This window comes from Budorcas taxicolor, chromosome 18 (assembly GCF_023091745.1).
Source record: "Budorcas taxicolor isolate Tak-1 chromosome 18, Takin1.1, whole genome shotgun sequence".
Taxonomy (NCBI): domain Eukaryota; kingdom Metazoa; phylum Chordata; class Mammalia; order Artiodactyla; family Bovidae; genus Budorcas; species Budorcas taxicolor.
In genome coordinates, this window is record NC_068927.1 from 9,050,074 (window position 1) to 9,077,166 (window position 27,093).

The 27,093-nt window shown below is 39.7% G+C and overlaps 1 protein-coding gene across 1 annotated transcript; it reads left to right on the forward strand.

Annotated features, from left to right (window-relative positions):
* The first annotated feature begins 16,546 nt into the window (after nucleotides 1-16,546).
* Nucleotides 16,547-26,648, forward strand: DYNLRB2 (dynein light chain roadblock-type 2). Its single transcript, XM_052656417.1, has 4 exons — nucleotides 16,547-16,626; nucleotides 19,054-19,129; nucleotides 25,223-25,390; nucleotides 26,463-26,648. The coding sequence occupies exons 1-4, from the start codon at nucleotides 16,624-16,626 to the stop codon at nucleotides 26,504-26,506; spliced, it is 291 nt and encodes a 96-aa protein (XP_052512377.1). The 5' UTR covers nucleotides 16,547-16,623; the 3' UTR covers nucleotides 26,507-26,648.
* Nucleotides 26,649-27,093: the final 445 nt, after the last annotated feature.

Here is a 27,093-nt window from a genome sequence, read left to right on the forward strand (position 1 = left end):
GCAATCTAAAATTCTTACCCACATCTATTCTGGGTTTTGTTTTTATAAATGCAGACCTTTGTAAAAGAAAAGGATAGTGATTCTAGGGCTGGAGTGATAGTTCACAAATTCAGTCACTCAAGAAGCATTTTAAAATGCATGTTCCCAGGTCCTACTCCATACCTGGAGGTAGATCCTGGAAACTGGTATTAAGAATGATTTTTACAGGAGTTTCTGATGTGGAACAGTTACACTTAGAAGCAAACATCTCAATCATCATCTATTTCTTCAAGTGAAGAAATGGTGAATACCAGTAAACATGAGTACTATGCTAGAGGCTGGGTTTCAGAGCCAGGGTTTTCTAACTCCTAAGAGATACACAGTATAATACAAAGTAATGACTGCCACAGAAGAAGCAAGTGTTATAATAAAGCAGTTTCTCAACCTTTTTCCATGATCTCTCCAACCTAAAGTCAAGCTTTTTTTTTTTTTGGCTGTGCCTCACAGTATCTTAGTTCCCAGAACAGGGATTGACCCATGCACACCTCTCCCTACCCACCTACACACACACACACACACACACACGCACACACACACACGCATGCGTGCGCGCGTGCATGCATGCACACATGCATGGAAACTCAAGAGTCTAACCACTAAGCCACCAAGGAAGTCCCAAATCAAGCATTTTTGTATACTGTTTTCCTAATTTCCTCCCACCATGAAATTTTATATACAGTATATTTTATGTATCATATGTATATCTATGTTTTATACATTAAAAGAATATATTTTGTCCCCCAAGAATGAATTCTTGCTCCCTTGGGGACAATATTGGCCCAACTGAGAAGACATGTGATTAAGGTATATAAAAAAGATGCTGGGAGAGCAGAGAAAGCAGTGACTCACTGCCTGGGACCATCAGGGAGGACAGAGGAGGAAGTGACATTTGAACCAGGTTTTGTAGGATGAGTAAGATTTGCCGTCTGGGAAAGGAAGGGAAGTGGTTCTAGAAGGAAAAGCTCTCAGGCATGTGTGTTAAATGTCTGCATAGCACTGTGTGCTCTGAGGTCTACACATCTACAGAAAGACTGGGGAATTTAAAAATACAAATTTTAGTACAACTTTAGATACAAACTGACTCTTAGGAGGTATCAAGGGGAGGTATCACCCCTTTTGGGGGTGAGGGGTATATATGGAGCAGAAGCTGTGAAGAATGTTGAGTTATTAAAGGTAGGTATTTGGTTCCTTTAATTTCAGCCTATGTCTCAGATGGAAAGACTCCTGAGTAATAAATAATAGAGCACACTTTGGGCATATTTCACTCACCACACTCCCAGACACACTTCGAATACCATTCAAAGCAAGTTGTGAGATCTCTGATTAATATGCAACACAGAGCTCTCTCTATACACTCTCAAGGGTAAAAATACTGCTGAAAAGCCAGTTCTCTTAAAAGCTGAGCATCTAACACCACCTTGTGAATGATAATAAATGGCAGGCTAAGTCAGAAGGTAGACTGGCCCTCTGTCTGGGTCTGAAAGTATTATATACAAAGAAATACATGCCAGTTCTTCAGCCAAGAGGACAGGATGGTCTTCCAGAGAGAGAAGATCTCCTATGAGACTCTTGGTATTTCCCAATTCCAGCTTGGTCAGAAATAGCAACCCTAACTCTCATGGACTGTTTTCCCATTCTGTTTTTTTCCCTTCATACTTCCCATTCAGGCTGCACTAGGAATGTGTGTCTATTTGTTACTAAAATTATACGACAATTATTTTCCCTAAAGTCAAAGAAGTTTAGGACTTTTCACCAACACCAGGTCCCTCCCTGGCTTCATGGAGTTTGTCATCCACTGAAAGGGACAAGCATTGTGCACAAAACTATAGGGCTAATTTCAAACGTGATCATGACAAGGAAAAAATAGTATTAGACAAATGAAACAAACATAACTTAGAACCCACAACTACACATGCACATCAAGATGCTTTTCACACTGTGCAGGACACCACAGCAAAGACAAATTTATATTACGTGTAAGGAACAAGAAAAGAAAGCCAATCTTCCTGAAAGAATTATGACTATGTTTGCCCACTCTAATTATTATAATTAGAACTCCATCCATTTGAATGAGTACTGTCCAGCATCAGATTCATTTCTTAATGGTCATCATGGGCCCAAAGAGAATTATGCAAGGATACTGCATACAACATTGTTTACAGAAGGAAAAGTAATGACCCAAGTGCCCATAGAAAGGGGATTAGTTACATGGAAAGAGTCTATCTACGGAGTATTCAAAAGAATGTGCTAGGGTTATAGATACTAATATGAAACTACATCCAAAACACTTTGTTGGATTAAAATAAACAAAATGTAGCATTCTATCCATTTACATGTAGAGTGTGCTTCCATTTGTGTGACATTTAAGTAGAGGAATACGGGTTCAAGTAAACTTGCACATACACAGACTACCTCTGGAAGAATACAGAAAAAGTGATAACAGTGGTTGCCTCTGGAGGCAAGAACTGGGTATATGAAGTCAGGAGTGGTAAACAGACATCATGTTCATAATGTTTACTTTACTATTATTAGAAGCTTGCCACATCTGGTTAAAGGAAAATTATCTCAAACATCATATACGGAGAACAGAAGTGTTAACCAATAATAGAAACCATTCATTTTGTAATCTGCTTCCCATCCCAAGTCTGTCTGCTTAACAGCATTCTCTAAATGTTTAGAAATAAGGTCAGTGGAATTGGATGGGTGGAGAGCAAGGTTCAAATACTATTGGGAGGAAGCCGGGAAGTAAAGAAAGGGCAGGGTAGCGGGTAGGGGGAAGTGGTAAAGGCTTGTGTGGCCAGCAGACAAAGCTTCATGGGCTGTTAATCATGAAGACTGGAGGATGCACCTCTTGTGGGGAAGATGATTTTAAGTGGTGTACAGACACTTTGCTGGACAAAATTGATTCACATAATGAAAAAAAGCATTCCCTTTTCAAATCTTTTTTATTCCTTCGATACAATAAAAGAGGAAGTCTCAGTTTGGTACAAGTATGTCTTTATGGCCTCTGGGTACTCTCCTGGAGTTAAAATTTGATAACAGTGTTTTGACTTAACTATATTTCTTTTCACTCATATCCTTCTTAGTGCAAGTAACTTTAGCTTCCATTTGTGGTTGTGACATAAAGTTTCCTTCTAAAATAGATGTAGGTGATTTCAGTTTTTAAAAATGAACCATTTTCAGTGAAAATATTAAGTAACATGAGAGGTACAGGGAGATATCCAAAACTGTGCATGTGATACATGACTGACTGTTGTTTGGGAAGCTGTGAGTTGAAAGAAAAATTATCCTCAGTCTGAGAAGCTGAGAAATATCCAGGGCTGAGAAGTCTCACTGTTATGTAGTTGTAACTATTGTTGGCTTTTCATTTTCATCCTACTGAATGAGCACTAAATAAAAATGAGGGAGGTACTTATTACAGAACTGAACTGAAGCTGCAGTTCAGTTTTCTTTGTCGATGGTATTTAACAAGAATATCTTTAGTATCCTAGAGCCGATTCTTTGGATGGCTAACACTTAGAACCAAGAGTGCAGGCCGAACGCTGAAGGCCTAATTAAAAGTATGATTCTTGCCCTAGTGTGTCACACTAGCCCTTTTGTTGGCCTCCCAGGAGAGAAGAAACACCTCCACTGAAATCACATTTTCCACCTTTCTCCTTCTCCAGTGCAACCACTTTTTCATTAGCTAATCCCAATTAGAACATTTTTTTACTAAAGCCATAAATCTCTGCCACTCGCAATAAGCATAAATTATATAGTAAATAATCATATTCTGTATCTGTCCAAAAAAATAAGAACCTCTTTTTTTTTTTTTTTTTTTTTCCAGTTCATGAGACTCAGAGTTGCTAAGTCAACACTCAGGCCTTTTGATTTGGGTTTCCCCCTCTCCTCTCATCTATCAGTCGTCTTAAACGGAACACTTCTCTTAGGAAGAAAATGATCACCAATGAACTTTTCTAAAATTAGCCACAATTAAATTATTCTCTTTCTTCTTTGTTGTGAGCAATTTAATGGAGTGGGAAGTGCTAGATCATTGTGCTAAAACCTACCTCTGCCATTTACTGGCTGAATGACCTGGGATACTCCGCAGCTGGCTCAACTGAGGAGACAGACCTTATAAGATTGTGTTTCAAAATAAATGGAGAAACTAAATATACAAGGTTTAGCACAGTGCCTGGCACGGAGTATGTGTGCATTCATATTAGCTGTCCATACTGTAGAAATAAAAGTGGTGATTTTTGTTGTTGTTACTTTTGTGGTCAGCAATTGCTTAACCCAACATTTCATAGGTTAAACTAATTAAAAGAAACATAGCTTATCCTGTGATTGATTTTCAAGCTCATTTATTAGCCATTTCTCTATGGTTTAGTTTAATTAAATTGAGCAGCATATCAAATATTGATTTTAATAAAATCTTGATTAATATTCAAGCAATTATCAAACATGATTTTTCATGCCATTCCTGCATTTCAATGAAACCAACCTAAAAACTAATTTGCTTTTAAATAAAGAACTGATTTATATATATATTTATATTTATATATATATATATATATATATATATATATATATACCTCAGGCTATTTTCAGAAATAAAGAAAAAATGGTCCCCCAGTCTTTTTATTAGCATTGGCAAAGATAAGACACAATGTCTGACCAGCACTGCAAAACCTTAATCCAGGCAGTCATGTCATTTCCAATCAGTAGTGAAAGGGGAAAAACAAAATAGAGTCAATTTCTTTGATAAATGTTAATTTAGCACCCACTTTGTACAAGGCACTGTCCTACACCATTCAACACAAGTTGAGGTTGAAAGAGCTAATCCTGCAGCCAGTTTTAACAGGTGTGGAAGAATTCAGCCATACAGGAAGTCCATTATTTTATGCAATAATAGCCAGAGAAGTGCATGTATTTCAACTCTTGAAATTACTTTGTTGTGGAATTTATGTGTATAGGCTCACTCTTAGGAGAATAAGATGTAAATGTGATGGTATAAATTATCAGTAGGATCATATTAGCAATCACCATGAATATAAGACGTTCAGTAAGTTTTGGTTTGATAGTTAAGTGCTTAAAAATTTTCTAGCCCATATGTATTGCAACAGCGCCACCTAGAGGATTTGTAAAAACATCACAGGGTCATTTCCCCAGACTCAGCCATTCTTCCTATTTAGGCAGAAAGAAAAGTAGCTACTGCATTCTGGGTCTTCTCTCATTTAAAGCAATTCTGTCCATCTATTTGGCACCTTCTTAAATCTTTAGACTTCTATAGAATAGCTAAATAAAATTGAACATGCAGAAAATCACAACACATTTGTGCAGAGGATCCCAATTTTCCCCCTAGAAGAAGGGGAATTGGGTGTGTCCTGGGACATTATGACGTGAACCACAGCAGTCCCCCTCCCTGGGGACAAACCCTCCTTATTCTGTCCTAAATCCCAGACAGGTGAGCACTTAATGCAGACTGGCTACTTGGTAACAGGTCAAAGTCTTATTCCAGTATTTATTTAGAAGAGTTGAGAAGTTAACTTTCTATTGTTTACACCAGCAGATCTACTCACTAACTCCTTCTGCTGCCCAGTGTTCTGGCGGTGGAGTTGAAAAGGAAAAGACAGAACATTTCCCATTTTGTATAGTCCTCATTCTTTTTTTTTTTGTAATTTTTCTCAACCAGGTAACTGCTTTGGAGGCAAATTAAAAGGATTAATGTTTAGATAATAAGTGAGTTCTTCCTAAGAACTAGCACTCTCCTTGTATTATTTGGTTTCAGAATTTCAGCCGACTCTTCTCTCAGCTGACTGCAACCTCAGAGGGGAATGGCAGAAATGCACCTTCGGTAAGGCAGGTGGGGTGCTCATCTTCACTGCCACTTGAGGGTGCTGTCTGCCTCAGAACGGACAGATTCACAACTTGCCACGCAAGACAAAATGTAGAAATCTGAGTTAGCCATACCTTCCTGCCTGTGTATAGGAAGTCAGTGTTCCTACCTAAACACACTAGTAAACAGTAGGGAGCCAGTGGGGGAACCGTCATGATGATTCTCATTTAAAGTTAAGCACTTCGACCTAGTTTTTCGAAGACTAGGTTTTATCTAGACAACTCTTTTCCCGTTCTGTAAGGAAAAGCCACAGCTAAAGTCACACCAAACCGCAATAATCTTAGTTCTCTGAAACATCTTCCATTTTCTTGCCCACTCTTTCCCTTCTATTCAACCTTCACATCTGTTCACCTAACGAGTGTCTGATTCTTTATGACTCACCCTGTGCTATGTGAAAGTTGCTCAGTCGTGTCTGACTCTTTGTGACCCCATGGACTATACAGTCCATGGAATTCTCCAGGCCAGAATACTGGAGTGGGTAGCCTTTCCCCTCTCCAGGGGATCTTTCCCACCCAGGGATCAAACCCAGGTCTCCCGCATTGCAGGTGTATTCTTTACCAACTGAGCTATCAGGGAAGCCCCAAGTGCTATGAAAGCAGGGCTATTCCTATTCTATTCACTGCATTCCCATGTATTCCCATGGTTCTTGTACAAACACTCCATCAATATTTTTGAAGGAACAATTCCCCTATGTAAGTATGATTCACCTCAAGAAGGACTCCGCGGCTTCATACATTATCTCCATCGCTTTGCCTTCCAAACATGTGCCTCAGTTGTGCTTCCTTGCTTACCTTGTCCTCTTAATCCCTACAGCGGTCAGAAGAAAAACCCAAGATTCCATAATGTAAGCTGCTTCTTGCTAGTCAAGGCTTACAGCAATTCGACTTGACAGCCTGGTCACAATCTCCAGACTGATTCTAGGATCTGCACACTACCCATCTCAGCTACTGAGTCACTGCAAGAGAAGTGAAAATCAAAATGTTATATTTGCAGGACAGCTCTTTCTCAGATGTCTGCTGTTCTTAGGAAGCAGCAGTCAACTGGGAGGAAGATGAGAACCCTCCTTCTTTACAAGTAGATAACAAAGTCTTCTCTCTCGTATGCAGTTGGCCTCAGTTCAGTTCAGTTGCTCAGTCGTGTCCGACTCTTTGCGACCCCATGAATCGCAGCACGCCAGGCCTCCCTGTCCATCACCATCTCCCGGAGTTCACTCAGACTCACGTCCATCGAGTCAGTGATGCCATCCAGCCATCTCATCCTCCGTCGTCCCCTTCTCCTCCTGCCCCCAATCCCTCCCAGCATCAGAGTCTTTTCCAATGAGTCAACGCTTCGCATGAGGTGGCCAAAGTACTGGAGCTTCAGCTTTAGCATCATTCCTTCCAAAGAAATCCCAGAGTTGATCTCCTTCAGAATGGACTGGTTGGATCTCCGTGCAGTCCAAGGAACTCTCAAGAGTCTTCTCCAACACCACAGTTCAAACGCATCACAGCATAAAAAGAAGACAAGGAAGATATCTTTGTTTCTGATCGGACCACTTACTGTATCCATGGAAGGACTATGATATTTTGGAACTAGGTAAACGCAAGAGTGTAAAACAGGCACTCAGAGCCATCCTGGGAAATTTCAGAGTGATATGAAATGGGATTTATCACTCCGGACTCTTATTCTGTCAACTGGCTTTTTTGCCTCAGAGACTGTATCTACAAGCTTGACAGGCTCAAGGAGTCGCTGTGAGGGCATATCATACGCTGAGGCAGGGTATATCAAGTGCTTGGAAAACTATGCCCAGCTAACAAAAAATGAGAGAGAAGAAATTTTTAACAGAAGGACCACAGACTTCCCCAATACCAATTATATTTTGTTTTTAAGGGTCTGGAGAGAATATTTCACTGCTTACATCCTCACATGGGTTTAATTAAGAAAGAAAAGTTATAGAAAAATTAGCCATGCATATCCTAAATGATAATCAGTAGATTCTGAGAGTAAGAACCAGGTAGAGATCATATAGGGTACAAAAAAGGGGAAACACCATATATAGTTGTGCCATTTTGTTTCTATATTTGTAATTATATGAATGGAAATATACATGCAGAGTATGATGAGTAAACATTTTTCACTCAGTCACCTTAGACAAAGCTATAGTTATTATTCCTTCATAAAAAATGTTTTTATCATAATTACTGAAAACTGGAAAAACAGAATAAGAATTTCCTGAAATAAACAAAAGATATCAAGCCACAGTTTCAAGAGGCAGCATTTTGTTTGTTTTGCTTTAATTTAGTTTGTTTCTTTTGTTTATGGATGTTCAATTTCTCCAGCACCATTTACTGAAAAAGCCATGTTTCCTTCACCGAATGCTTCTTCGCCTTTGACAAAAATCAGTTGGGAATATTTGTGTGGGATTATTTCGAGGTTCTCTGTTCTGTTGCACTGATCTATATATTTAACCCTCCACCAACATAACCTAGTCTTGATTATTGTACCTATATATCTTGAAATTCAGTACAGTGGTTTCTCCAACTTTATTCTTCCTTTTCAGAATTGTCTTTGCTCTTATATTTTGTTTTTCAATACAAGTATTAGAATAATCTTCTCTGTATCTTCAAAAAATTTTGCTGGGATTTTGGCAGGAATTGATCCTGTACATCAGTTTGGAGAGAACTGGCATCCCTTCATTTACTTTGATCTTCATTTTCTTCAATCAGCAGTTCATAGTATTAGGCATACAAATCCTATGCAAGTTTTGTTATATTTACATCTGAAGATTTCATTTCTACAAGTTGTTTTCATAGATTCCATGGCATTTTCTACATATTCAATAATCTCCAAATAGGGACAGTTTTATTTCTTGATTTTCAATCTTTTGAAAATTGTTTGCCTTTTGGGTCCTTTTCTTGCTTTACTGCACTGGCTAACTGGTCCATCACTGTGTTAAAGAGTAGCAACAGAGGATATCCTCTCTTCTTCCCAATTCTTGGAGAAAAGCATTTGTCTTTCAGCATGAAGTGCATTAACTGTAGCTTTTTACAGACACTCTTTATAAAGCTACAGCCCATGGGGTTGCAAAGAGTCGGATATGACTGAGTGACTAACACTTTAGAAAGTTACAGAAATTCCCTTTTATTCCAAGTTTGCTGAGTGTTTTTTTTTTTTAAATCATGAATTGGTATTGAATTCTGTCAAATTCTTCTTTTTGCATCAATTATTAATCATGTGATTATTTTTTCTTCCTTAGTCTGTTAACGTAGTGTATTGACTACTGACTGACTTTTGAATGATGAACCAACCTTGCATTCCCTGGGATAAACTCCAGTTGGTAATGGCTTATAATTCTTCATAATTGCTATTTCTATTTCTATTTCTAGCTAATATCTTGTTAAGTGTTTTACATGTACACTCATGAAAGATACTGGTCTGTAGTTTCTTTCTCTTCCTTTTTTAATACTGTCTTTGGTTTTTATAACAAGATAATGCTAACTTCATAAAATGAATTGGGATGTCTTCCCCCTTCTACTTTTGGAATGATTGTGTATAAATGATATCAATTAGTCTTTAAACATTTTGCAGATTTCTTTGGTGAATCTCCAGTGGAAATTTCTTTTGGGGAATTTTCAAGTTATAAATTCAATGTCTTAAATAGATACTGCTGCTGCTGCTAAGTCGCTTCAGTTGTGTCTGACTCTGTGCGACCCCATAGATGGCAGCCCACCAGGCTCCTCCGTCTCTGGGATTCTCCAGGCAAGAACATGGGAGTGGGTTGTCATTTCCTTCTCCAATGCATGAAAGTGAAAAGCAAAAGTGAGTCGCTCAGACGTGCCCAACTCTTAGCGACCCCATGGACTGCAGCCTACCAGGTACACAGCTATTTAAATTCTCTATTTCAGACTGGGGTTTTGTGGCAGGTGATTTTAAGGAACTGGTCCACTTCATCTAAATTGTAAACTGTATGCATGCACAGTTGTGCATGCTATTCCCTAACTTTTTAAATCTCTGCAAAGTATGTAGTAGCGTTCCACGTTTCATTCTGATGCTGCTTACGTGTGCTTTTTTTGTCTTGTCCATCTTTCTAGAAGTTTGCAAATTTTATTGATATTTTCCAAGTACCAACTCTGATCTTCTCTATTGTCTTCTGGTTTTAAACGTTTGGTTTCTGCTCTTATGTTTATGATTTACACTCTTCTGCTTCCTTTGGATTTTTGTAGGTTCTCGACATGAGAGCTCACTTTAAAATGTTTTACCTTTTCTAATGTAATAATTTAATGGCTATAAATTTCCCTCTCATCATTGCTTTAGTTATATCCCACAATTTTGATATGTTGTATTTTCATTTCCATTCCGTTCACTGTATTTCTATTCTCATAAGCTCTCTGTGATTCATGCATTATTCAGAAATGTGTTGTTTATTGTCCAAGTGTTTGGAGATTTTAATATTACCTGTTATTGATTTCTAACCTGACTCCACTGCCACTGGAAACATACTCTGTTTGATTTTAGTTCATTTAAATTTGTTGAGGTTTCTCTTATTGCCCAGGATGGTATATGCTCTGTGGGTACATGAAAAGAACATATATTCTGCTGGTGTTGGTTAGAGTATTCTATAAATGTCAAGTAGATTCTGTTGGTTGATAATGCCACGTTCTCTATCACTGGTAGTTTTTCTGTTATTCTTCTATCAATCGTTGAGAAAGGGGTCTTGAAGTCTTCAGTTGTTACTGAAGATGTGTCTATTTCTTTTAATTCTGTCACTCTCTATAGTTTGCAGCTCTGTTGTTTGATGCGTACCTTTTTAGATTTGCTCTATCTTCTCTGTGGATTGATCATTTTATCCTTAAATAATTTTCATTTTATATGTGGTAATTTTCTTTGCTGTGAAGTCTACTTAGCTGATATTAACATTCTTGCTTATTTTGATTAATGTTTACATGATATTTCTGGCTCCTTAGTGGAAATGACTAGAGAGCTAATAAACACAGCTGGAGGTGTCTCTCCACAGGGTTTGCCTGTCCACATGAAGGTGGCTGGTTGCTAGTAGTTGGCTAGAGTACAGTGGTTATTTTCAAAGTGTTTCCATCTTGTTGGCTGGCCCTTCCTGATCCTTGGACTCAAGAGCAGGCTTTTGGGTTTTTCGTCTTTCATTTCTGTGCCTATCGGCATTTCTGCATTACCAGCCTCTTCAGTTCCTAGTCTGGGATACAGGAGGCAAAAAAGGAACCCAAGTAACTTACAATCATGTCATTCCTTGGGTCCCAAGGTCCCTAGGCAATCTGCCTGATTTACTCCATCTGCCAAAGTCTTCTTGGGTTTCTACATATAATTTGCAGGACTTTTAGTTATATTCCATGGGAAGAATAGGGAAACATACATATACTCCATCTTTCCAAAAACAGAAATCACTGGTCATATTTTGAAGAATTCTGACAATCTCTTCTTCAACCGGTGTGCTTAGCCTGTATCCATTCAATGTAACTGTTGATAAATCAGAATTTAATTCTACAATTATATCTTTTTTTTCTGATTGTTCCATTTGTTTTCCATCCCACTGTTTGTCTTTCTCTTTTAGGTTATTTGAACAATTTTTAGTACTCCAGTTTATCTATTATGCTATGGAGGCCTGGCGTGCTGCAATTCATGGGGTCACAAAGAGTTGGACATGACTGAGCGACTGAACTGAACTGAACTGAACTGAATAGGGTTTTGGGGTTTCTCTGGTGGCTCAGAGGTTAAAGCATCTGCCTCCAATGCAGGAGACCCGGGTTTGATCCCTAGGTCGGGAAGATCCCCTGAAGAAGGAAATGGCAACCCACTCCAGTATTCTTGCCTGGAGAATCCTATGGACGGAGGAGCCTGGTAGGCTATAGTCAACGGGGTCGCAAAGAGTCGGACACGACTGAGCGACTTCACTTCATTGTATTTGTATAAATTTTTATTGGTTCCTCTATGGACTACACACCTCACTTCAGAGTCTACTTAGAAGTAATACTTGAACACGGGTCAGGTAGAATGTCAGGATACATCCCTTTAGCCTCCCTACTCTGTGTTGTGATTATTTTATACATTGCATTTACATACTTTTAACAATGCTTTGTTTTCAACCATCAAACATATTTAGAAGACTCAAGAGAGGGGGAAAAAATGTCTATTACAGAGGTCACCAAGTTTTTCAGCGAAGATCCAGACAGTAAATATTTTAGGCTTTTCAGGCCGTACAATGTGAAGGTAATGATTGGAAATGACCATGTGGAAGCTTCTGGAATGTGGGCAGTGTTCTATTTTCTGACCTGGTTGGGGGTTACATAGGAGTTCACTTTGTGGTAACTTACTGATTGTATATTTTCTTTTAGGCACGTGGCCTGTGTTAGTAACTCACCAATCAACTTTTGTGCACCAAACTGTTTGTGTATTATACCTAACAATGAAAGTAATTCTGAACTAAATAGACTAGAGACCTTCCGACTGTATTATCAGGAAAAAAAAAGGGGGGGTATATAAAGGACATGGTTCTCTTATTGCTCCCTTCAGCCCTTTCTTCTTTGAACAAAATTAATAGACCAGGAAATAGTAACAATTTTCCCTCACCCCTAAGATACTGAGACTATGTACTGAGTGCAGTGCACAATGATGGAAACTGCTTGCTGGAGTGAGAAGTTTAAAAATTGGAATTGTGAAAAAATGAGATGGGAGGTAGATAAATTACATTAGATGGACATTTTAAGTGAATAACTGGAGAAGAGGAATAAGAGAACAAAGGGAAAGATGTTCTTTAGTGAGAAAGTCAGTAATACAAATTCTAGATTTTTTTCATAGGGAGGGCATAAAGGAAAAGGAGGTTGAAGAGAAAGTAGTCAAGAAGGGAGAGAGGACAGAAATAGGGGAGGGAAGTAAGGAGGGAAAGGCTAGAGAAAGAGAAAGCTGAGAAAGAGGGAAAGAAGGGAGTAAAGGAATGGAGGAAATAAGGAAGGACACTAAGGAAAGGAAATGACACAGAAAGTAATGTGGCTAAATGACCCATAGTGGACACTTGACACAAGCCAAGTAGTTTACCCACATAATATCTTTGACACCTCACATAAACTCTGTGAGATATTGTCTTTCCTATTTTATAAGTGAGGAAACAGAAGCTCTTATAACTTACTTTACTCACAGAAACACACTTAGAAACATCAACCCTAGCTGCATGTAACTCCAAATTCTGTGCTCTAGGAAACCATTTAATTACAACAGAAAAGATTTCCTTACAGGAAGTAAATGCTTATGTTACACTTGAGTCCTGAAAAGAATTACCCTAGAGGTTGCCTTTGTCCAAATATAAAGTAGAAAATGGCTGATTTTCTGAAACTCTAAATCTGTCACTCTAAAATGGTACTGGGTCAGTTATAATACTTGCTGATGTCACTGACATCCCCTAATTCTGCTTCAGTATTAAGGGCAATTTTCAAGCAAACTGTTGTTGCTGTTGCCGTTTAGTCATAAGTCATGTCCAACTCTTTTACAACCCCATGGATTGTAGCAGGCCAGGCTCCTCTGTCCATGGGATTTCCTAGGTAAGAATACCGGAGTGTGTTGCCATTTCCTTCTCCAGGGGATCTTCCCAATCCAGGGAGTGAACTCGAGTTTCCTGCACTGGCAGACAGATTCTTTACCACAGAGCCATCAGGGAAGTCAAAGAATCTAGTGTACACTTTTTTGAGCAAAATCACTAGCGTACTAGGAGAAGTTGTGTTTAAACTGACAAATAATGCCTTATCTTATGAGAAAATGGGCACAAAGTATACTCCTTGGCTCATTGTTTAGTATTTGCCAACTGGTAGGAATGCTAGTTCCTATATGGGCTGGTACTGAAAATACCAAGATAAAACTCGAGCTCATGAAGTTACCTGGATTTCTTCAGATTAAACAGAGAGTAGAAACAAATTATTAGAGAGAGAGATTCCAGCAAAAAATCATCTCACTTTGACACAATTATATGTGAAGAACAGTAGACTTTATCTTTGCATGTACCACAACTTTGGTGGTCACTTCAAGAGTACTTGCAAAAAGTATTATTCATTAAGTCTTTCACTTTAGTTCAAAGTTATTGAACTATAGTTAGCATTTACTGTGGGTCAAAAGAAGTGGTGAGGGGATGAACAGAAGAGAAAAAGAGAAACAGGGGTTCCCATATACTGAGCATGGGTATAGGGAACGTGATAGATGCTGCCAAGATACTTTATACAGCACAGCTCTGGATATTCATTATAGTCCCTCAAAAAGCATAAAAATTAAACCATGCTTACCTCCAAGGAATAATTAGAAGTGAAAATCAATACAGAGAAAATGGCTCATATTCTCCTCATTGATTTTCTGTGCACAGTGAGTCAAACTTGACTGTTGGTTGGAAGTCAGTTTGGCTACTTCTTATTACTTTTTTCAGCAGTTGAATACTCCTGCCAGTGCCTTTCATTCCAGAGTCTCTCTTTGCTCTAATCACAGCTGTCAGCTATTGAATGAGTTTGACACCCTGACTTCAGAAAGGAGAGGATTCACAGACCACGCATATGCAGTCAGTTCCTTCATTAAAGCTGACTGACATCAGTGATAACATGGTGCACTGCCACTGATTTTTAGAAGCAAAACAAATGGCTGCACAACCAAGTAGGAATCTCCTAGATCTAAAACACCGAGAGAGCCAAGAATCAGTGTTTATACAATTCATCCAGTATTGCAGTATATGCCTACACTTTTATCACTGAAAAGCATACAAGTTATCAGTGCAGAACTGCAAACACACACACCAGCTCCTCCCCCAGAATCTCAGTTGCCCATTCCAAACGACTTTGGCTGGAGTGTCAAGTGTGGAGTGACAAGGGGGCATGAGTTAGCCATTGTGACTTGGCTTTTTGAGAAGCAGTAACTTTCTCAAAGGGAAAAAAAAACTGAAGCAGAACTAGAGCTTCAGCAAGTGTTTCTGTACATAACATAGTATCAGAAAAGGGTAAGACTCCAAGTTGAAATGGATCATCTAGTCCCAAGCCAAGTTCGAAATTTTTCCAGGGCATCCCTGACCAGGAAGACAAGGACCTATTCAGATTCTAGATGACTTCCCTAGCAATATCCATGCCTTGTTTGGTGTAACACACTTATTGGAAACAAAAGCACAAACTGAGTCAATATTACAGGGAGCCGCTATAGCGGGGTCCCTATGGAGATGCAGTCCCAACTTGACCACTTATTTAGTGCATGCATGCTCAGTCGCTAAGTCATACCCAACTCTCTTTTGATCCCATGGACTAGGCTCCTCTGCCCATGGGGTTTTCTAGGCAAGAATAATGGAGTGGGTTGCCAATTCCTTCTCCAGGGCATCTTCCCCATCCAGGGATGGAACCTGTGTCTCCTGCTTGGCAGGCGGATTCTTTACCACTGAGCCACTGGGGAAGACCTGTCTAGAGTTCAGTCATTCAAGTTCTCTTCAAACCCCAGGAGGGGATGCCAACCCAACCACAAAATTTTCCCACTGTGCCTCATGTACACTGTGTCTCTTCCTCCCAGACTACTAAGATATATCAATGCTCCTCGGAAGACCAAGAGACTTGTAACCATCCCTAGTTGACCTTTAACTTGTTTCATCCCTCAGTTCCTCAAATACCCAGTGGACTGCTCTTCTACGGAGATTTGCAGAACCTCAGCACTAACCTGCCACTTTTCAGCAACTCAGAAATGTGGGCAACTGGCTTTGTAAAAAATAAAATAAAGTCCTAGTGGGTTAAATATAAGTACTGGGAAGCAGCAGCTCTACAACTGAGGGAAGAGCAGCTTGGGGGTGTTACAACCACAGGAGAACCTAAGACGTTATGATGACACTTCACCTACGGTGTTGGGGGCGGGGAGATTAATTTAATAAATATATATTTACTATGTACTGCGACTTTACTCTCCCTTTTCACTTTCCTGCATTGGAGAAGGAAAGGCAACCCACTCCAGCGTTCTTGCCTGGAGAATCCCAGGGACGGCGGAGCCTGGTGGGCTGCCATCTATGGGGTCGCATAGAGTGGGGCACGACTGAAGCGACTTAGCAGCAGCAGCAGCGATATATACATACCTACTGTGTATATATATGTCTTCAATTATAACGAAATGTGCTTGGTGGGGCGGGGGAACAAATGTGGCAGCCCTGCACATGGCAGCGCCTCAGGAACTCCGCGGGTCACAGGGCAGCTGAGTCTATACCTCATATCACCCCGGGGTCAGACGGAACCACCCCGGTTTATTTGCTCCAGAACACGTATCACACTTGGACAGTACTGCTTCGTTGGTCGCGCATTTTCTGTCTCCCGTTCTAGAATGTACCACAGGCCCAGAGAACGGGACAGGGTAAGTGGTCAATAAATCGTTCTTGAACGGGGAATTGGCGGTTACCGAACGCGTACCTCAAGGAATGACTGAGTGAAACTTCGAACGAACGACTCGAAGCCTCGCCTAAGTACCTCAGTTCTCCTCAGCTCAGGTGAGTGCGCAGGGCAACGTCCCGGGCTACGGCGGCCGGGAAAGTCAAGCCAGTTCCGGGCGGAAGTGCAAGCTCCGCAGGGCCCGCCCCGCGCGCGCGCAGGCCCGGGTACCCACGCTTCCGGGAGATCACTTCCTCCACTGTCTCCTAGCAACGGCTGGGAGCGTTGTTGACATCCCAGGCCGCAGTGGCGCAGGTCTGAGCCCAGAGTCTCGCCGCCCATAAGATGGTAAATCCGGGATCTCTGTCAACAACCCGCCCGCCAAGGGTGCCGACAGGCAGGGTCCCTTCGCTGCCCAGTTCTCGGGGCCGTAGGGAAGGTTGGGAGCTCCAGAAGCTTCTTGGAGGGGCGACACGGAGACGCTAGAGGGACCAAAGGGGGCGACCGTGGAGGAAGGGAAGATGTGTAGATGAGGGGAAGCTTTCTTGGGGAATAGATATCTAGGGGTGTCTTCTGGGAGTAATACTTGAGGAGGAAGAATATCGAGAAAGAGATACGGAAGGGATGAAAGATCCTGAGGGGACTGAGTAATCTCCTCGACAGCGAGGGAAGTTTGAAAGGGGAAGAGGCACCGTGGAGGAGAGAAAAATCACCCTGAGAGGAAAGAAAGACATGGGACAGAAGCGCAAGGGAATGGAGGAGAGGGGCGAAAAGGAGGAGCTATTGAGAGAGAAGAAAGAAAAATAAAGAGAAAAGAGAAAGTAGGGATGGGAGAAGGGAGGCGAAGAAAAGGAAAATGGAGAAAGAGGAAAGGTCGAAAAAGAACAAACCGAAAGTGTTTGGGGTGTTCTTTGTTTTTAAAGGAATGAAAAGGTATTGACAATGGGAATTAAGAGACTATATTAGGAGGGCTCAGAAATCACGAAAGGAAAAAACACCTGGGAAAATAGAGGGACAGGCTGGGTCGAGCAGGGAGAGAGAAGTAAAACAAAAAGATAAAGAGGTCAGCGGATCTTGTAAGGAGCTGTGGACATTGTCCTATACATGGCACAAAAAAAGTAGTTATTTAATCCCCTGTTCAGGTATTATGCTTTAGCGCAGTGTTTCCCAAAGTGAGATGCAAACATGAGTTGCTACTTTAAGATGGCTCAGAAATACCAAAAACCAGAGTGTATCACATCATAGAAAGTTATTCCTCCTTCATTTTTTTCAGCCTCTAGACTATATCCAGGAGAGACTTTCTGGCACTTTTAGGTCCTTTTAATACTTTGGCCACCTCATGTGAAGAGTTGATTCATTGGAAAAGACTCTGATGGTGGGAGGGATTCGGGGCAGGAGGAGAAGGGGACGACAGAGGATGAGATGGCTGGATGGCATCACCGACTCGGTGGACGGGAATCTGAGTGAACTCCAGGAGTTGGTGATGGACAAGGAGGCCTGGCAAGCTGTGATTCATGGGATCGCAAAGAGTCGGACACAACTGAGCGACTGAACTGAACTGAATGCCACTATCATCTTATCATCAAGTAGTTTTTATTTTTCACCTGAAGTGCAAACCTCAGGCTCATAATTTTCATTGGAGTAGAATTTATTAATATGTTCTCTCTTTTTTTATGGTTATTTCTGCCTGTGACAAATGATACAGGGTTTGCATTTGTGGTAGTGATGTATAGTTTCCTTTTTAAATGCATTCATTTAAACTTAGCAGTGAGATAATTCTAAATATGTGCTGGGTAAATAATATAGATGTTATTTATAATGGCAGAAATTGAAAACCTGTTACACGAATGCCTGAAATTTAGAAAACACCTGCTATAGTGGTGGAAAGAGGAAATAAGTGCTCCCACCCACATTAGGGTCAAAAGAAAACTGTCTTTTGACAGAAGTAACAACGTTCACCCATACAGTGTTGGAAACAAAATTAGTTTATAAACCCTTATCAAAAGACTCTGCAGAATACTGTTTGAACTCAGAATATCCAGTGATTACTGTTATGAAAAATATGCAGGCTGGAAAAATTATTCCTGATTTTAGCATTTGTAGAAGGAAAGAAACTGGTACAATATAGTCTATGCATAAGATTCAGAAAGCTAAATTTAAAACCCAATAATGGGATTATAACATTTATGGTTAACCATGCAGCTTGTCCTGAGATCCAGGCTGTAGTTACCAATAGAATCCTGGGATACATTGTTTTCACAGAATAGTTTTAATTTAATCATCTGAACTCCCGATTAGATGACATTTACAACTGAGAATATGATTTCTTGCTAAGTGACGCTTTTAGAAGGAAGGAGGTAGCAATATAGCTCTATAAATATTTGTTTAAGTCTATAATGTAGAAATGGGATTTTTTGTATGAATACAGAAAGATCAATGAATGAAAGATGACCAGGAGCAGATTTCTGTTCAACATAAAGGATACTTTTCCAGTGAATAGAGACAGATAAAAATGAAGTGAGCTCTTGTGAGGCAAGATTTCTGTCTCAACAAAAGTTCAGGGCAAGATGTTTTTCAGGGTTATATGTAGAGAATCTTATATAAGTTTGCATATGGGTGTTGACAGTTTCAAAGCTCTCTTCCAAAAGCTGAGATTTAGCATCCAGTACCTTAGTTTAAGGAGACAGAGGAGTAGGGATCTTTCTAAACATTACTCTCTTTAGGACTGGGATCACCATGAAGACTCTGGTTAATTTTTTTCCTGATCTCTTCCAGGCAGAGGTGGAGGAAACCCTAAAGAGGATCCAGAGCCATAAAGGGGTTATAGGAACGATGGTTGTAAATGCGGAAGGTAAATACATCACAGGCTGCCTTCTTGACACGCAGAAGCAGACCAAGAGCCTTTTTATTCTTTGAAGTCTTAGGCAAACATCTTGGAATTTTAAATCAAAAGTATATCTTACATATTTTAGTGTATCATTTACTTATCAAACATCTATTGAGTGTCTATTAATTACATGCCAAGCACTCTGCTAAGAGGTAGGGAAATAAAAATTTTAATGTATATATATTCCTAAGAAGTGCTGTACATTGTCTAATTTTTAAAGCTTTGGTAAACACTCTTCTAACATTTCAGGAGGAGCTATAAAACTTACAATGAAGATAAGAATACCATTGTTGGCAGTTTGCTTTCATTTTGAAATTGTAAAGCATACAGTGTTTCAATCTTCATTTGAAAAGAAATTGTCCCTTCACCATAGCTAATGAAGTCTTTGAGAATTAATTTTAATGTAATTTATAGTATAGTCTTCATGGTTATAGTTTAAGGAGGGCCAATACATTTCCACCTATGAAATCTGTAGACTTATACCAGAAACTTGCCTATTAACAGTCCACAGAGCCTTCTCTCTGGCACGTTGTTCCATTCTCAGCTATGGTGGCAGCCTCTTCAAGGCTTCTGCTGGCTTCATTGCTAATTCAGGCATCTGTAAGGGCGAGAGGTGCCACAAATCCCAGAATGTTAGTTGAAACAAGAGTAGCTACTTCACATAATTCACGGTATAACCATGGAATTGGCACACTGCCAACTCAGTGCTTGGCAACAGACTCTCACAGCTAATCATTATTATGGAGCAAATCCATCAATAAATATTTATTGAGCAACTACCCACTGAAAGTCTGTTTAAGCTCTGAACTTCAATCCCTTATTATTAAAAATGGAAAATAACCTACTTTACTGATGATTGTGACAAGTAAGTGAAATAATAATTGTCAAGGGCCTGGCACAATACCCAATACTTAACAGAATTGTAATGAAGTAGTTCTGTGAATGTGGGAATTTTTAATTTATTTGTACAGATAAAATATCTGATGTGTTTTACAAAATAGTAAAATTTTAAAATGCTCAATGTCAAGACAATGTCAAGTAATAAATTCACCCAGCTTGAGTGATCAGGAGGGAGAGGTTTTAACATCAGCCCGCAGGTAAATCAAGAGCTATGCCTGATATTTCCAGGAGGCAGTCCAGTCTAGTCCATTGTTCTGGTTGAAAGGATTTTAGTTCCAGGGTTTGCATAAGCTCTATCACACCCACTAAGATTTGAAGGGCTTCACAGAGAGGCTGTATTTGTTTTCTTTGGCTGCCATAACAAAGCACTACGTACTTGGTGGCTTAAAAAGATTAGAGTTTATTCTCTCTCAGTTCTGGAAGGCTAGAAGTTGAAATCCAGGTGTCATTGGTCCAGGCTTTCTTCAAAGAAGCATCCTTCCTTGCCTCTCTCCCGGCTTCTGGTGAGTTCCAGCAGTCCTTGCTGTATGCTTGCTTGTAAACACATCGCTCCCACCTCTGCCTCCATCATCATGTGCGTTTTCCTCTTTGTACTCTCTCCTCTTCTTATAAGGACCTCAGTCATTGGGTTAGGTCCCACACTGATCTAGTACGACCTCACATCTTCAAAGACCCTGTTTCCATATAAGATCACATTCTGAGGTTTAGGGGAGGCTTGAATTTTGGAGGGTACTCTATTCAACTCATCTGGTGGCTCAGACAGTAAAGAATCTGCCTGCAATGCAGAGGACCTGGGTTCGATCCCTGGTTCAGGAAAATCCCCTGGAGAAGGGAATGGCCACCTACTCCAGTATTCTTGCCTGGAGAATTCCACTGACAGAGGAGCCTAGTGGGCTACAGTCTATGGGGTCAGATACAAAGAGTCAGATACAACTTAGCGACTAACTCAGGTACATTCATTCACCAATCCTGACACCAAGGACAATGTATCTAATGGCAGACTTAGTCTAAAGTTCATAATCCTGGCAATGTGCTTTAAATATCGGAAAAATGTCCATACCTTTTGATCTGTAATTCCACTCCTGGGAATTTATTTAAGGAGTAATGAAGAAAAGATTTAGGTGCAAAGGATCTCACAGAGGCATCACATATAACAGCAATAAAGTGAAAGTCACTCAGCCTTGTCCAACTCTTTGCAACCCCATGGATTCTACAATCCGTGGAGTTCTCCAGGCCAGAATACTGGAGTGGGTTCCCTTTCCCTTCTCCAGCAGATCTTCCCAACCCAGGGACCGAACCCAGTTCTCTCGCAATAAATACACAGACAAATAAGTAAATAAATCTCTCCCAACAGTAGGGAAATTTTTGAATTAATTATGTAATATTTACTCAATGAACCATTACTCTATTTAAAATGTTGAAGAATATTTAGAGTCATGAAAAACTGCTCACAATATCAGATGAAAAAAAAGGCAGGAAACGAAGCAGTAACCAGTATTTTTAAATCCTAAATACAGCCAGGCACACATACACACTGAAATCTGGAAGAAAAGGCAGGGATGTGTTAACAGTGATTATCTCTTGAGCAGTTGAATTAAAGATGACTTTTATTTTCCTGAGGTCTCTCAATTAACACTTTTCTCATCCAAGGCTAACACAATATTATTTTTCATACTCATTAACTTCTAATTAACCTCTACTAGGAAAAGGTTGTGTTAAGGTTTGGGGCACTTTTCTGAAAGCCAAATTAACCTTTTCCCAAAAAATATAAATGAGGGGCTTATTTTTATGGTCAGATTATTAACAACCAGAGTGTATGACAAGGATGTTTATTAATAGCATATGGTATAAGTTGTGTGACTTGAATGAAATGAAATACTCCATCTCAACAGCCTACTCAAGTTTAAATGAACATGCCATTTATTACAATGTAGCTTTGCAGCATTCAGAAGTCCCATGAAATTTAACACTGTAAATATTTAACTAAGCTGCTGTTTGTGTGTTCTTGTTTTCTTCCAATGGTTTTAGTTGATTAATTCCAGGCAAATCATTTTAACAGTTTTTTAGGTTTTTAATTGTGGTGAGGTAAGGCTTATACCATGTTTATACATTAAATCTCATCCTCTGCCATGCTCAACAGAGTCCTTTGGTTTCACTATTTGAAACATAGACTTATCCATGACAATGAAGTGAGCTTATCAGTTTAACCCAGTGCTGAGGGGTGTAGGTTTTTGTTAGATTCTTTGTTAACATTGGTTTCCCATTTATAAAATAATTCATTGTTTACAATATTACAGTCCTGATCATTGAACTAGATACTTGTGAACATGCATATTCGTTTCCCAGACAGTCATATCCGTTGTATATTCTTATGTATATAAGCCTGATTTCTTCAGGCTCTTAATTTTAAATATTCTTGACATTTCTAACAATCCATCATTTGAATTTCATTAGATTTTATCCAACCATCCAGCCATTTCCTTTTATTTTTGAAATATAATCTAGCAACCAAAATACAAGTGTACAGTTGAAGAGTAACCACCTTAGTGGGATCATAAAGAGTCATATTTTTAAAGCAGTGTCATAAAGTCAGGAATATTGAATTTATACTCTTTGTTCTAAAAGTTACATTTTAGGAATTTATCCTACACACATATGTATACAAATGTGCAATGGCATCCACACAGACATATTCTGTCACCTTGTTTATAAAAGGCAAAGATTGGGAACAGCCCAAATGCTTGTCGGGAAGATAGATTAGTTACGTGCATTACAAAGCACCCATTCAACAGTCGCATTATACAGCCATTAAGAGGAATGCCCTAGCCTTATGTGGACTGAAGGCAACAACTTCCCAAGTGTATCAAATGGAAGAAGTTAAGGTACAGAATAGAGAATGATACAGGTAAAGAATACAAACATGAACATATTTAAACAGACTTAGAATATCTCTGCAAGGACACCAAAGAAACTGAGAGCAGTGGTTGCCTCTCAGAAGGAGAAGTGGGTGCATTTTCTACCATGTGCTAAAATTACTTCCTAATAAATTATTTTTTAATTACTTCACATGGTCCCAAGCAAGAACTCAATAAATATTTGTTGATTGATTTTTTTCCCCAAGGGTCCACAGCAATATGAAGAACTCCAAGAGTTTCCACGGTGCACACTTATTATTCAGGAAGGCTAGGTCTATTATTTATTGACTTGGATCATGAATAGACTGACTAAGTAAGCCCGAGCATCTGATTCATAATCTTGTCATCTGCACTTTAAATAATTTATTCTGCTTGTATTTCTTTTTTGACACTGAGCAATGCAGACTTCGTAGGTAGTCACTCTTCGTGATGCAAAATAAAACTGGTCAAAAAGCACTCTTAAAAGGTGGAGTGCTTGCTCCACTTCCAGTCTCCTGCTTGGTAAAGACACACACGCTGTGATGGTTCGCGAGGTGTGAAAGACAGAACTGACTTCTGGAGAGAAAGTGGCCAGCAAACAATAATACAGAAATTAACAAGTTTTCTATGAAACCTTATTTACTGAAAAGGTTTTCCTTATAAATATTGTCCTCCTCATCTTGTTTGGCAAGACCTACTCTGGAGAGAATGGATATCTTAAAGGGGAAGGAAAGTAGTCTGTTTCAAAGTCAGAGTCGAGGCTCTCAAAGATTTTCATGAAAAACAAAGTCCCAAGTTAGAAGCACTCATACCAGTTTCTGGAGCTACATTCTCTGAGGGGAAAAACCAAGAGAGCCACCTTAGCCTTTTTTAATGATGGGCCTTCATCTGGGCTCCTGAGGAACTTGACAGCGATCCCAGATTCACCTTCATATGTCCCCCAAAACTCAAGGCACATTTGCAAATCAAATCCTTGGAACTCCCTGGCTTATTAGGTAGTTTTCAAAATAATATGAAGGTCGGCTCTGACTAGATACAATATATGTAAATACCTCGCACAGCACCTGTTCCACAATAAGCACGGAGTGAGCTGAAGAGAGGCTGGATGGATTTGAATGAATGAAATTATACTCGCATATCTGTCTGGCTAGGTTTTTTCAGCTAAATTAGTAGCTTCTGTTTTACACTTATAATGAAACAATAGAGCACACAAGTAGCCAAATTTAATCACGCTTAAACCAAGAATGAGTGCAAACCAGGGAATGCCCAGCCAAACCACAGCATCTTTGTGGCTGTGTTTTCTAGCATAAAAGTTAAGGTTTGCAAAATACTGTATGAGGAAGTTACGAAGAAATTCTGAAAACCCCTTTTGGTATACTCTCTAGCATGTGCAGATACACCCTTCTATCTCTAGTCTCAGGAAACTAGCACCATGTCACAAGTGGACTTTTCACAGCTTCTCGCGGTGAACTCACTATAGACAGGATGCTTGCTTGCTGCTGCTGTCGCTTCAGTTGCGTCCAACTCTGTGCAACCCTATAGACGGCAGCCCACCAGGCTCCGCCGTCCCTGGGATTCTCCAGGCAAGAACACTGGAGTGGGTTGCCATTTCCTTCTCCAATGCATAAAAGTGAAAAGTAAAAGGGAAGTCGCTCAGCCGTGTCCGACCCTTAGTGACTCCATGGACTGCAGCCCACCAGGTTCCTCCGTCCATGGGATTTTCCAGGCAAGAGTACTGGAGTGGGGTGCTATTGCTTTCTCCAGACAGGATGCTTAGGGGAATGCATTTCATATAGAAACGTGTTAAGTTACTACTGAAATAATCAATTAACAACTTCCAAAAGATTTGTGTACAAAAGTGGTCATCACCATTAGGTATGAAAACAAAAACACACAACCTAACAATCCAATAGTAGGGGATTGATTATATTATGCTGTATCCAAAGAATAGTAAAGTCTACAGCCATTAAAAATAATGTCGATGGCACCGTCAACAAGGGAAACTTGTATGCTGCCGTTTGAATGAAGAAAAAAGCAACAGTCAAATCTACTTTTATAATTTGATCCAACTAAATTTTAAAATCCATGTGGAGGCAGAAAGATTGGAAGGAAATAAAGTAAAATTGTTCCAGTGAGTAATATGAGTCATCACTTTCTCTTCCTTTTTAAAATTACCAGTATTTTCCAGTGTTTCTATGATGCACCTATTACTTTTATAAAAAGAAAAGAAAAATGTTTAACCCATAATTAAACCTTGTACTAGGCATTCCCATCCGAACGACCTTGGACAACTCAACAACAGTTCAGTACGCTGGTCTCCTGCATCAGCTGACCATGAAAGCCAAGAGCACCGTCCGTGACATTGACCCTCAGAACGACCTAACTTTTCTTAGGATCAGATCCAAGAAACATGAAATCATGGTAGCCCCAGGTAATCTGGCCCATTTCATTTCACATTTCAGGCATCTTTCTACTTTACTGGATAAAGGCTTTGTGTCTCAAAGGATGTGGATTGTGGGTTTTAACATGCACTATGACACATCACGTTCCTCAGTTATAAAATGAAGAAGTTTGAATCTGAAAATTCCTTGAAATTAGTCAAGAAGTTGGATTTTGCCCGTTTGTACCTGTTGTTAGTAAAACGTTTAGGAGGTATAGGTTTCCTGTTACGTGAACTTAGCACACAGACCTCCTGAAGAGTGGGAGAAATGTCTCCTATCCAGGGGATAAAGCAGAGGGTGGGTCAAAGGTCTGTTGGGTCTCAAACCTTCCCTGGGGCGGAGCCCATTCACTGGGGCCACGAAAAGCCAGCCGCCACAGAAATACTTCTTTCCTCGAAGCAGGTGCATTCACTATGTTACTGGATGTCAGTGTAAAACAAGACTCATGTTCCTAAATCTAGTCGAGATCAAACTTCTCTATAATGCAGCTATAAAATCAGAGTCGCCCACAAACTAAATAAAGCTTTACCTGCACCTGTGTTCTCACACAAGGTGCACATTAGAATTGCTTGGAGAGCTTTTTAAAAAATTTTACTGATACCTGGAACACTACCCCAGACCAATAGAATCGGGCTGGGCCCAGGTAATTTTTTTTTTTTTTTTTTTTTGAAAGCTCAGCAGGTGATTCTGATGTGCAGCCAGGCTGGCAAACCACTGGTCTACACAAGGTCCAAGGCGATGTGCTGAAGAGACAAGCAGATGAGCTGAAGCATTCATTTATTTGATTTTTAGGGTAGCCTAACACATAAAGTGGCTCCCCTGGTGGCTCAGTGGTAAAGAATCTGCCTGCCAAAGCAGGAGATGCAGGTCTGATCCCTGGGCCAGGAAGATCCCTTGGAGTAGGAAACAGCAACCCACGCCAGTATTCTTACTGAGAAAACCCAGGGACAGAGGAGCCTGGTGGGGAACAGCCCATGGGGTCACAGAGAGTCAAACACAACTATGTGACTAAATAACAACAAATTTTAAGGGTGGATTAACTTTGTCCATCTCTCTCCACAGATAAGGAATATCTTCTGATTGTCATTCAGAATCCATGTGAATAGACCTGCAACAGCCAAGTCCTGTGATGCTGGGCTGAAAACACTTCACTCTCTAAAGATTCCTGAGATTATAATCCAATCTAAGTGATATTTTGGACAGTCCTTTCTATTTTTACATTTAAACTCTTTACATGTCTCATTTAGTCCCTTTTGAATGTATTGTAAATTTGTGATTTAACTATATAATAAATAAGTTTCTTAAAGAAACAGTAGTAAAGATTAATAAAACTAAAAGCTGGTTCTTTGAGAAGATAAACAAAATAGACAAACCTTTAGCCAGACTCATCAACAAAAAAAGAGAAAGAATCAAATAAAATTAGAAATGAAAAAGGAGCGGTTACAACAGACAATGCAGAAATACAAAGGATTATAAGAGACTATTATGAACAACTATATGGCAATAAAATGGTAACCTGGAAGAAATGGCCAGAAATGAAAGAAACGGACAGTTCAATATTCCAAGACTGAACCTGGAAGAAATAGAAATTATGAATCCAGTTACAAGCACTGAAATTGAAGCTGTGATCAAAAATCTCCCAAAAGACAAAAGCCCAGGACCAGATGGCTTCATAGAAGAATTCTATCAAATG

What these genes read in the sequence shown, in the direction of transcription:
- DYNLRB2 (XM_052656417.1), top strand. An exon ending in GATGGTTGTAAATGCGGAAG is followed by an intron (nt 19,130 to 25,222) that starts GTAAATACATCA and finishes ACCTTGTACTAG; the next exon opens with GCATTCCCATCCGAACGACC. An exon ending in TGAAATCATGGTAGCCCCAG is followed by an intron (nt 25,391 to 26,462) that starts GTAATCTGGCCC and finishes CTCTCTCCACAG; the next exon opens with ATAAGGAATATCTTCTGATT.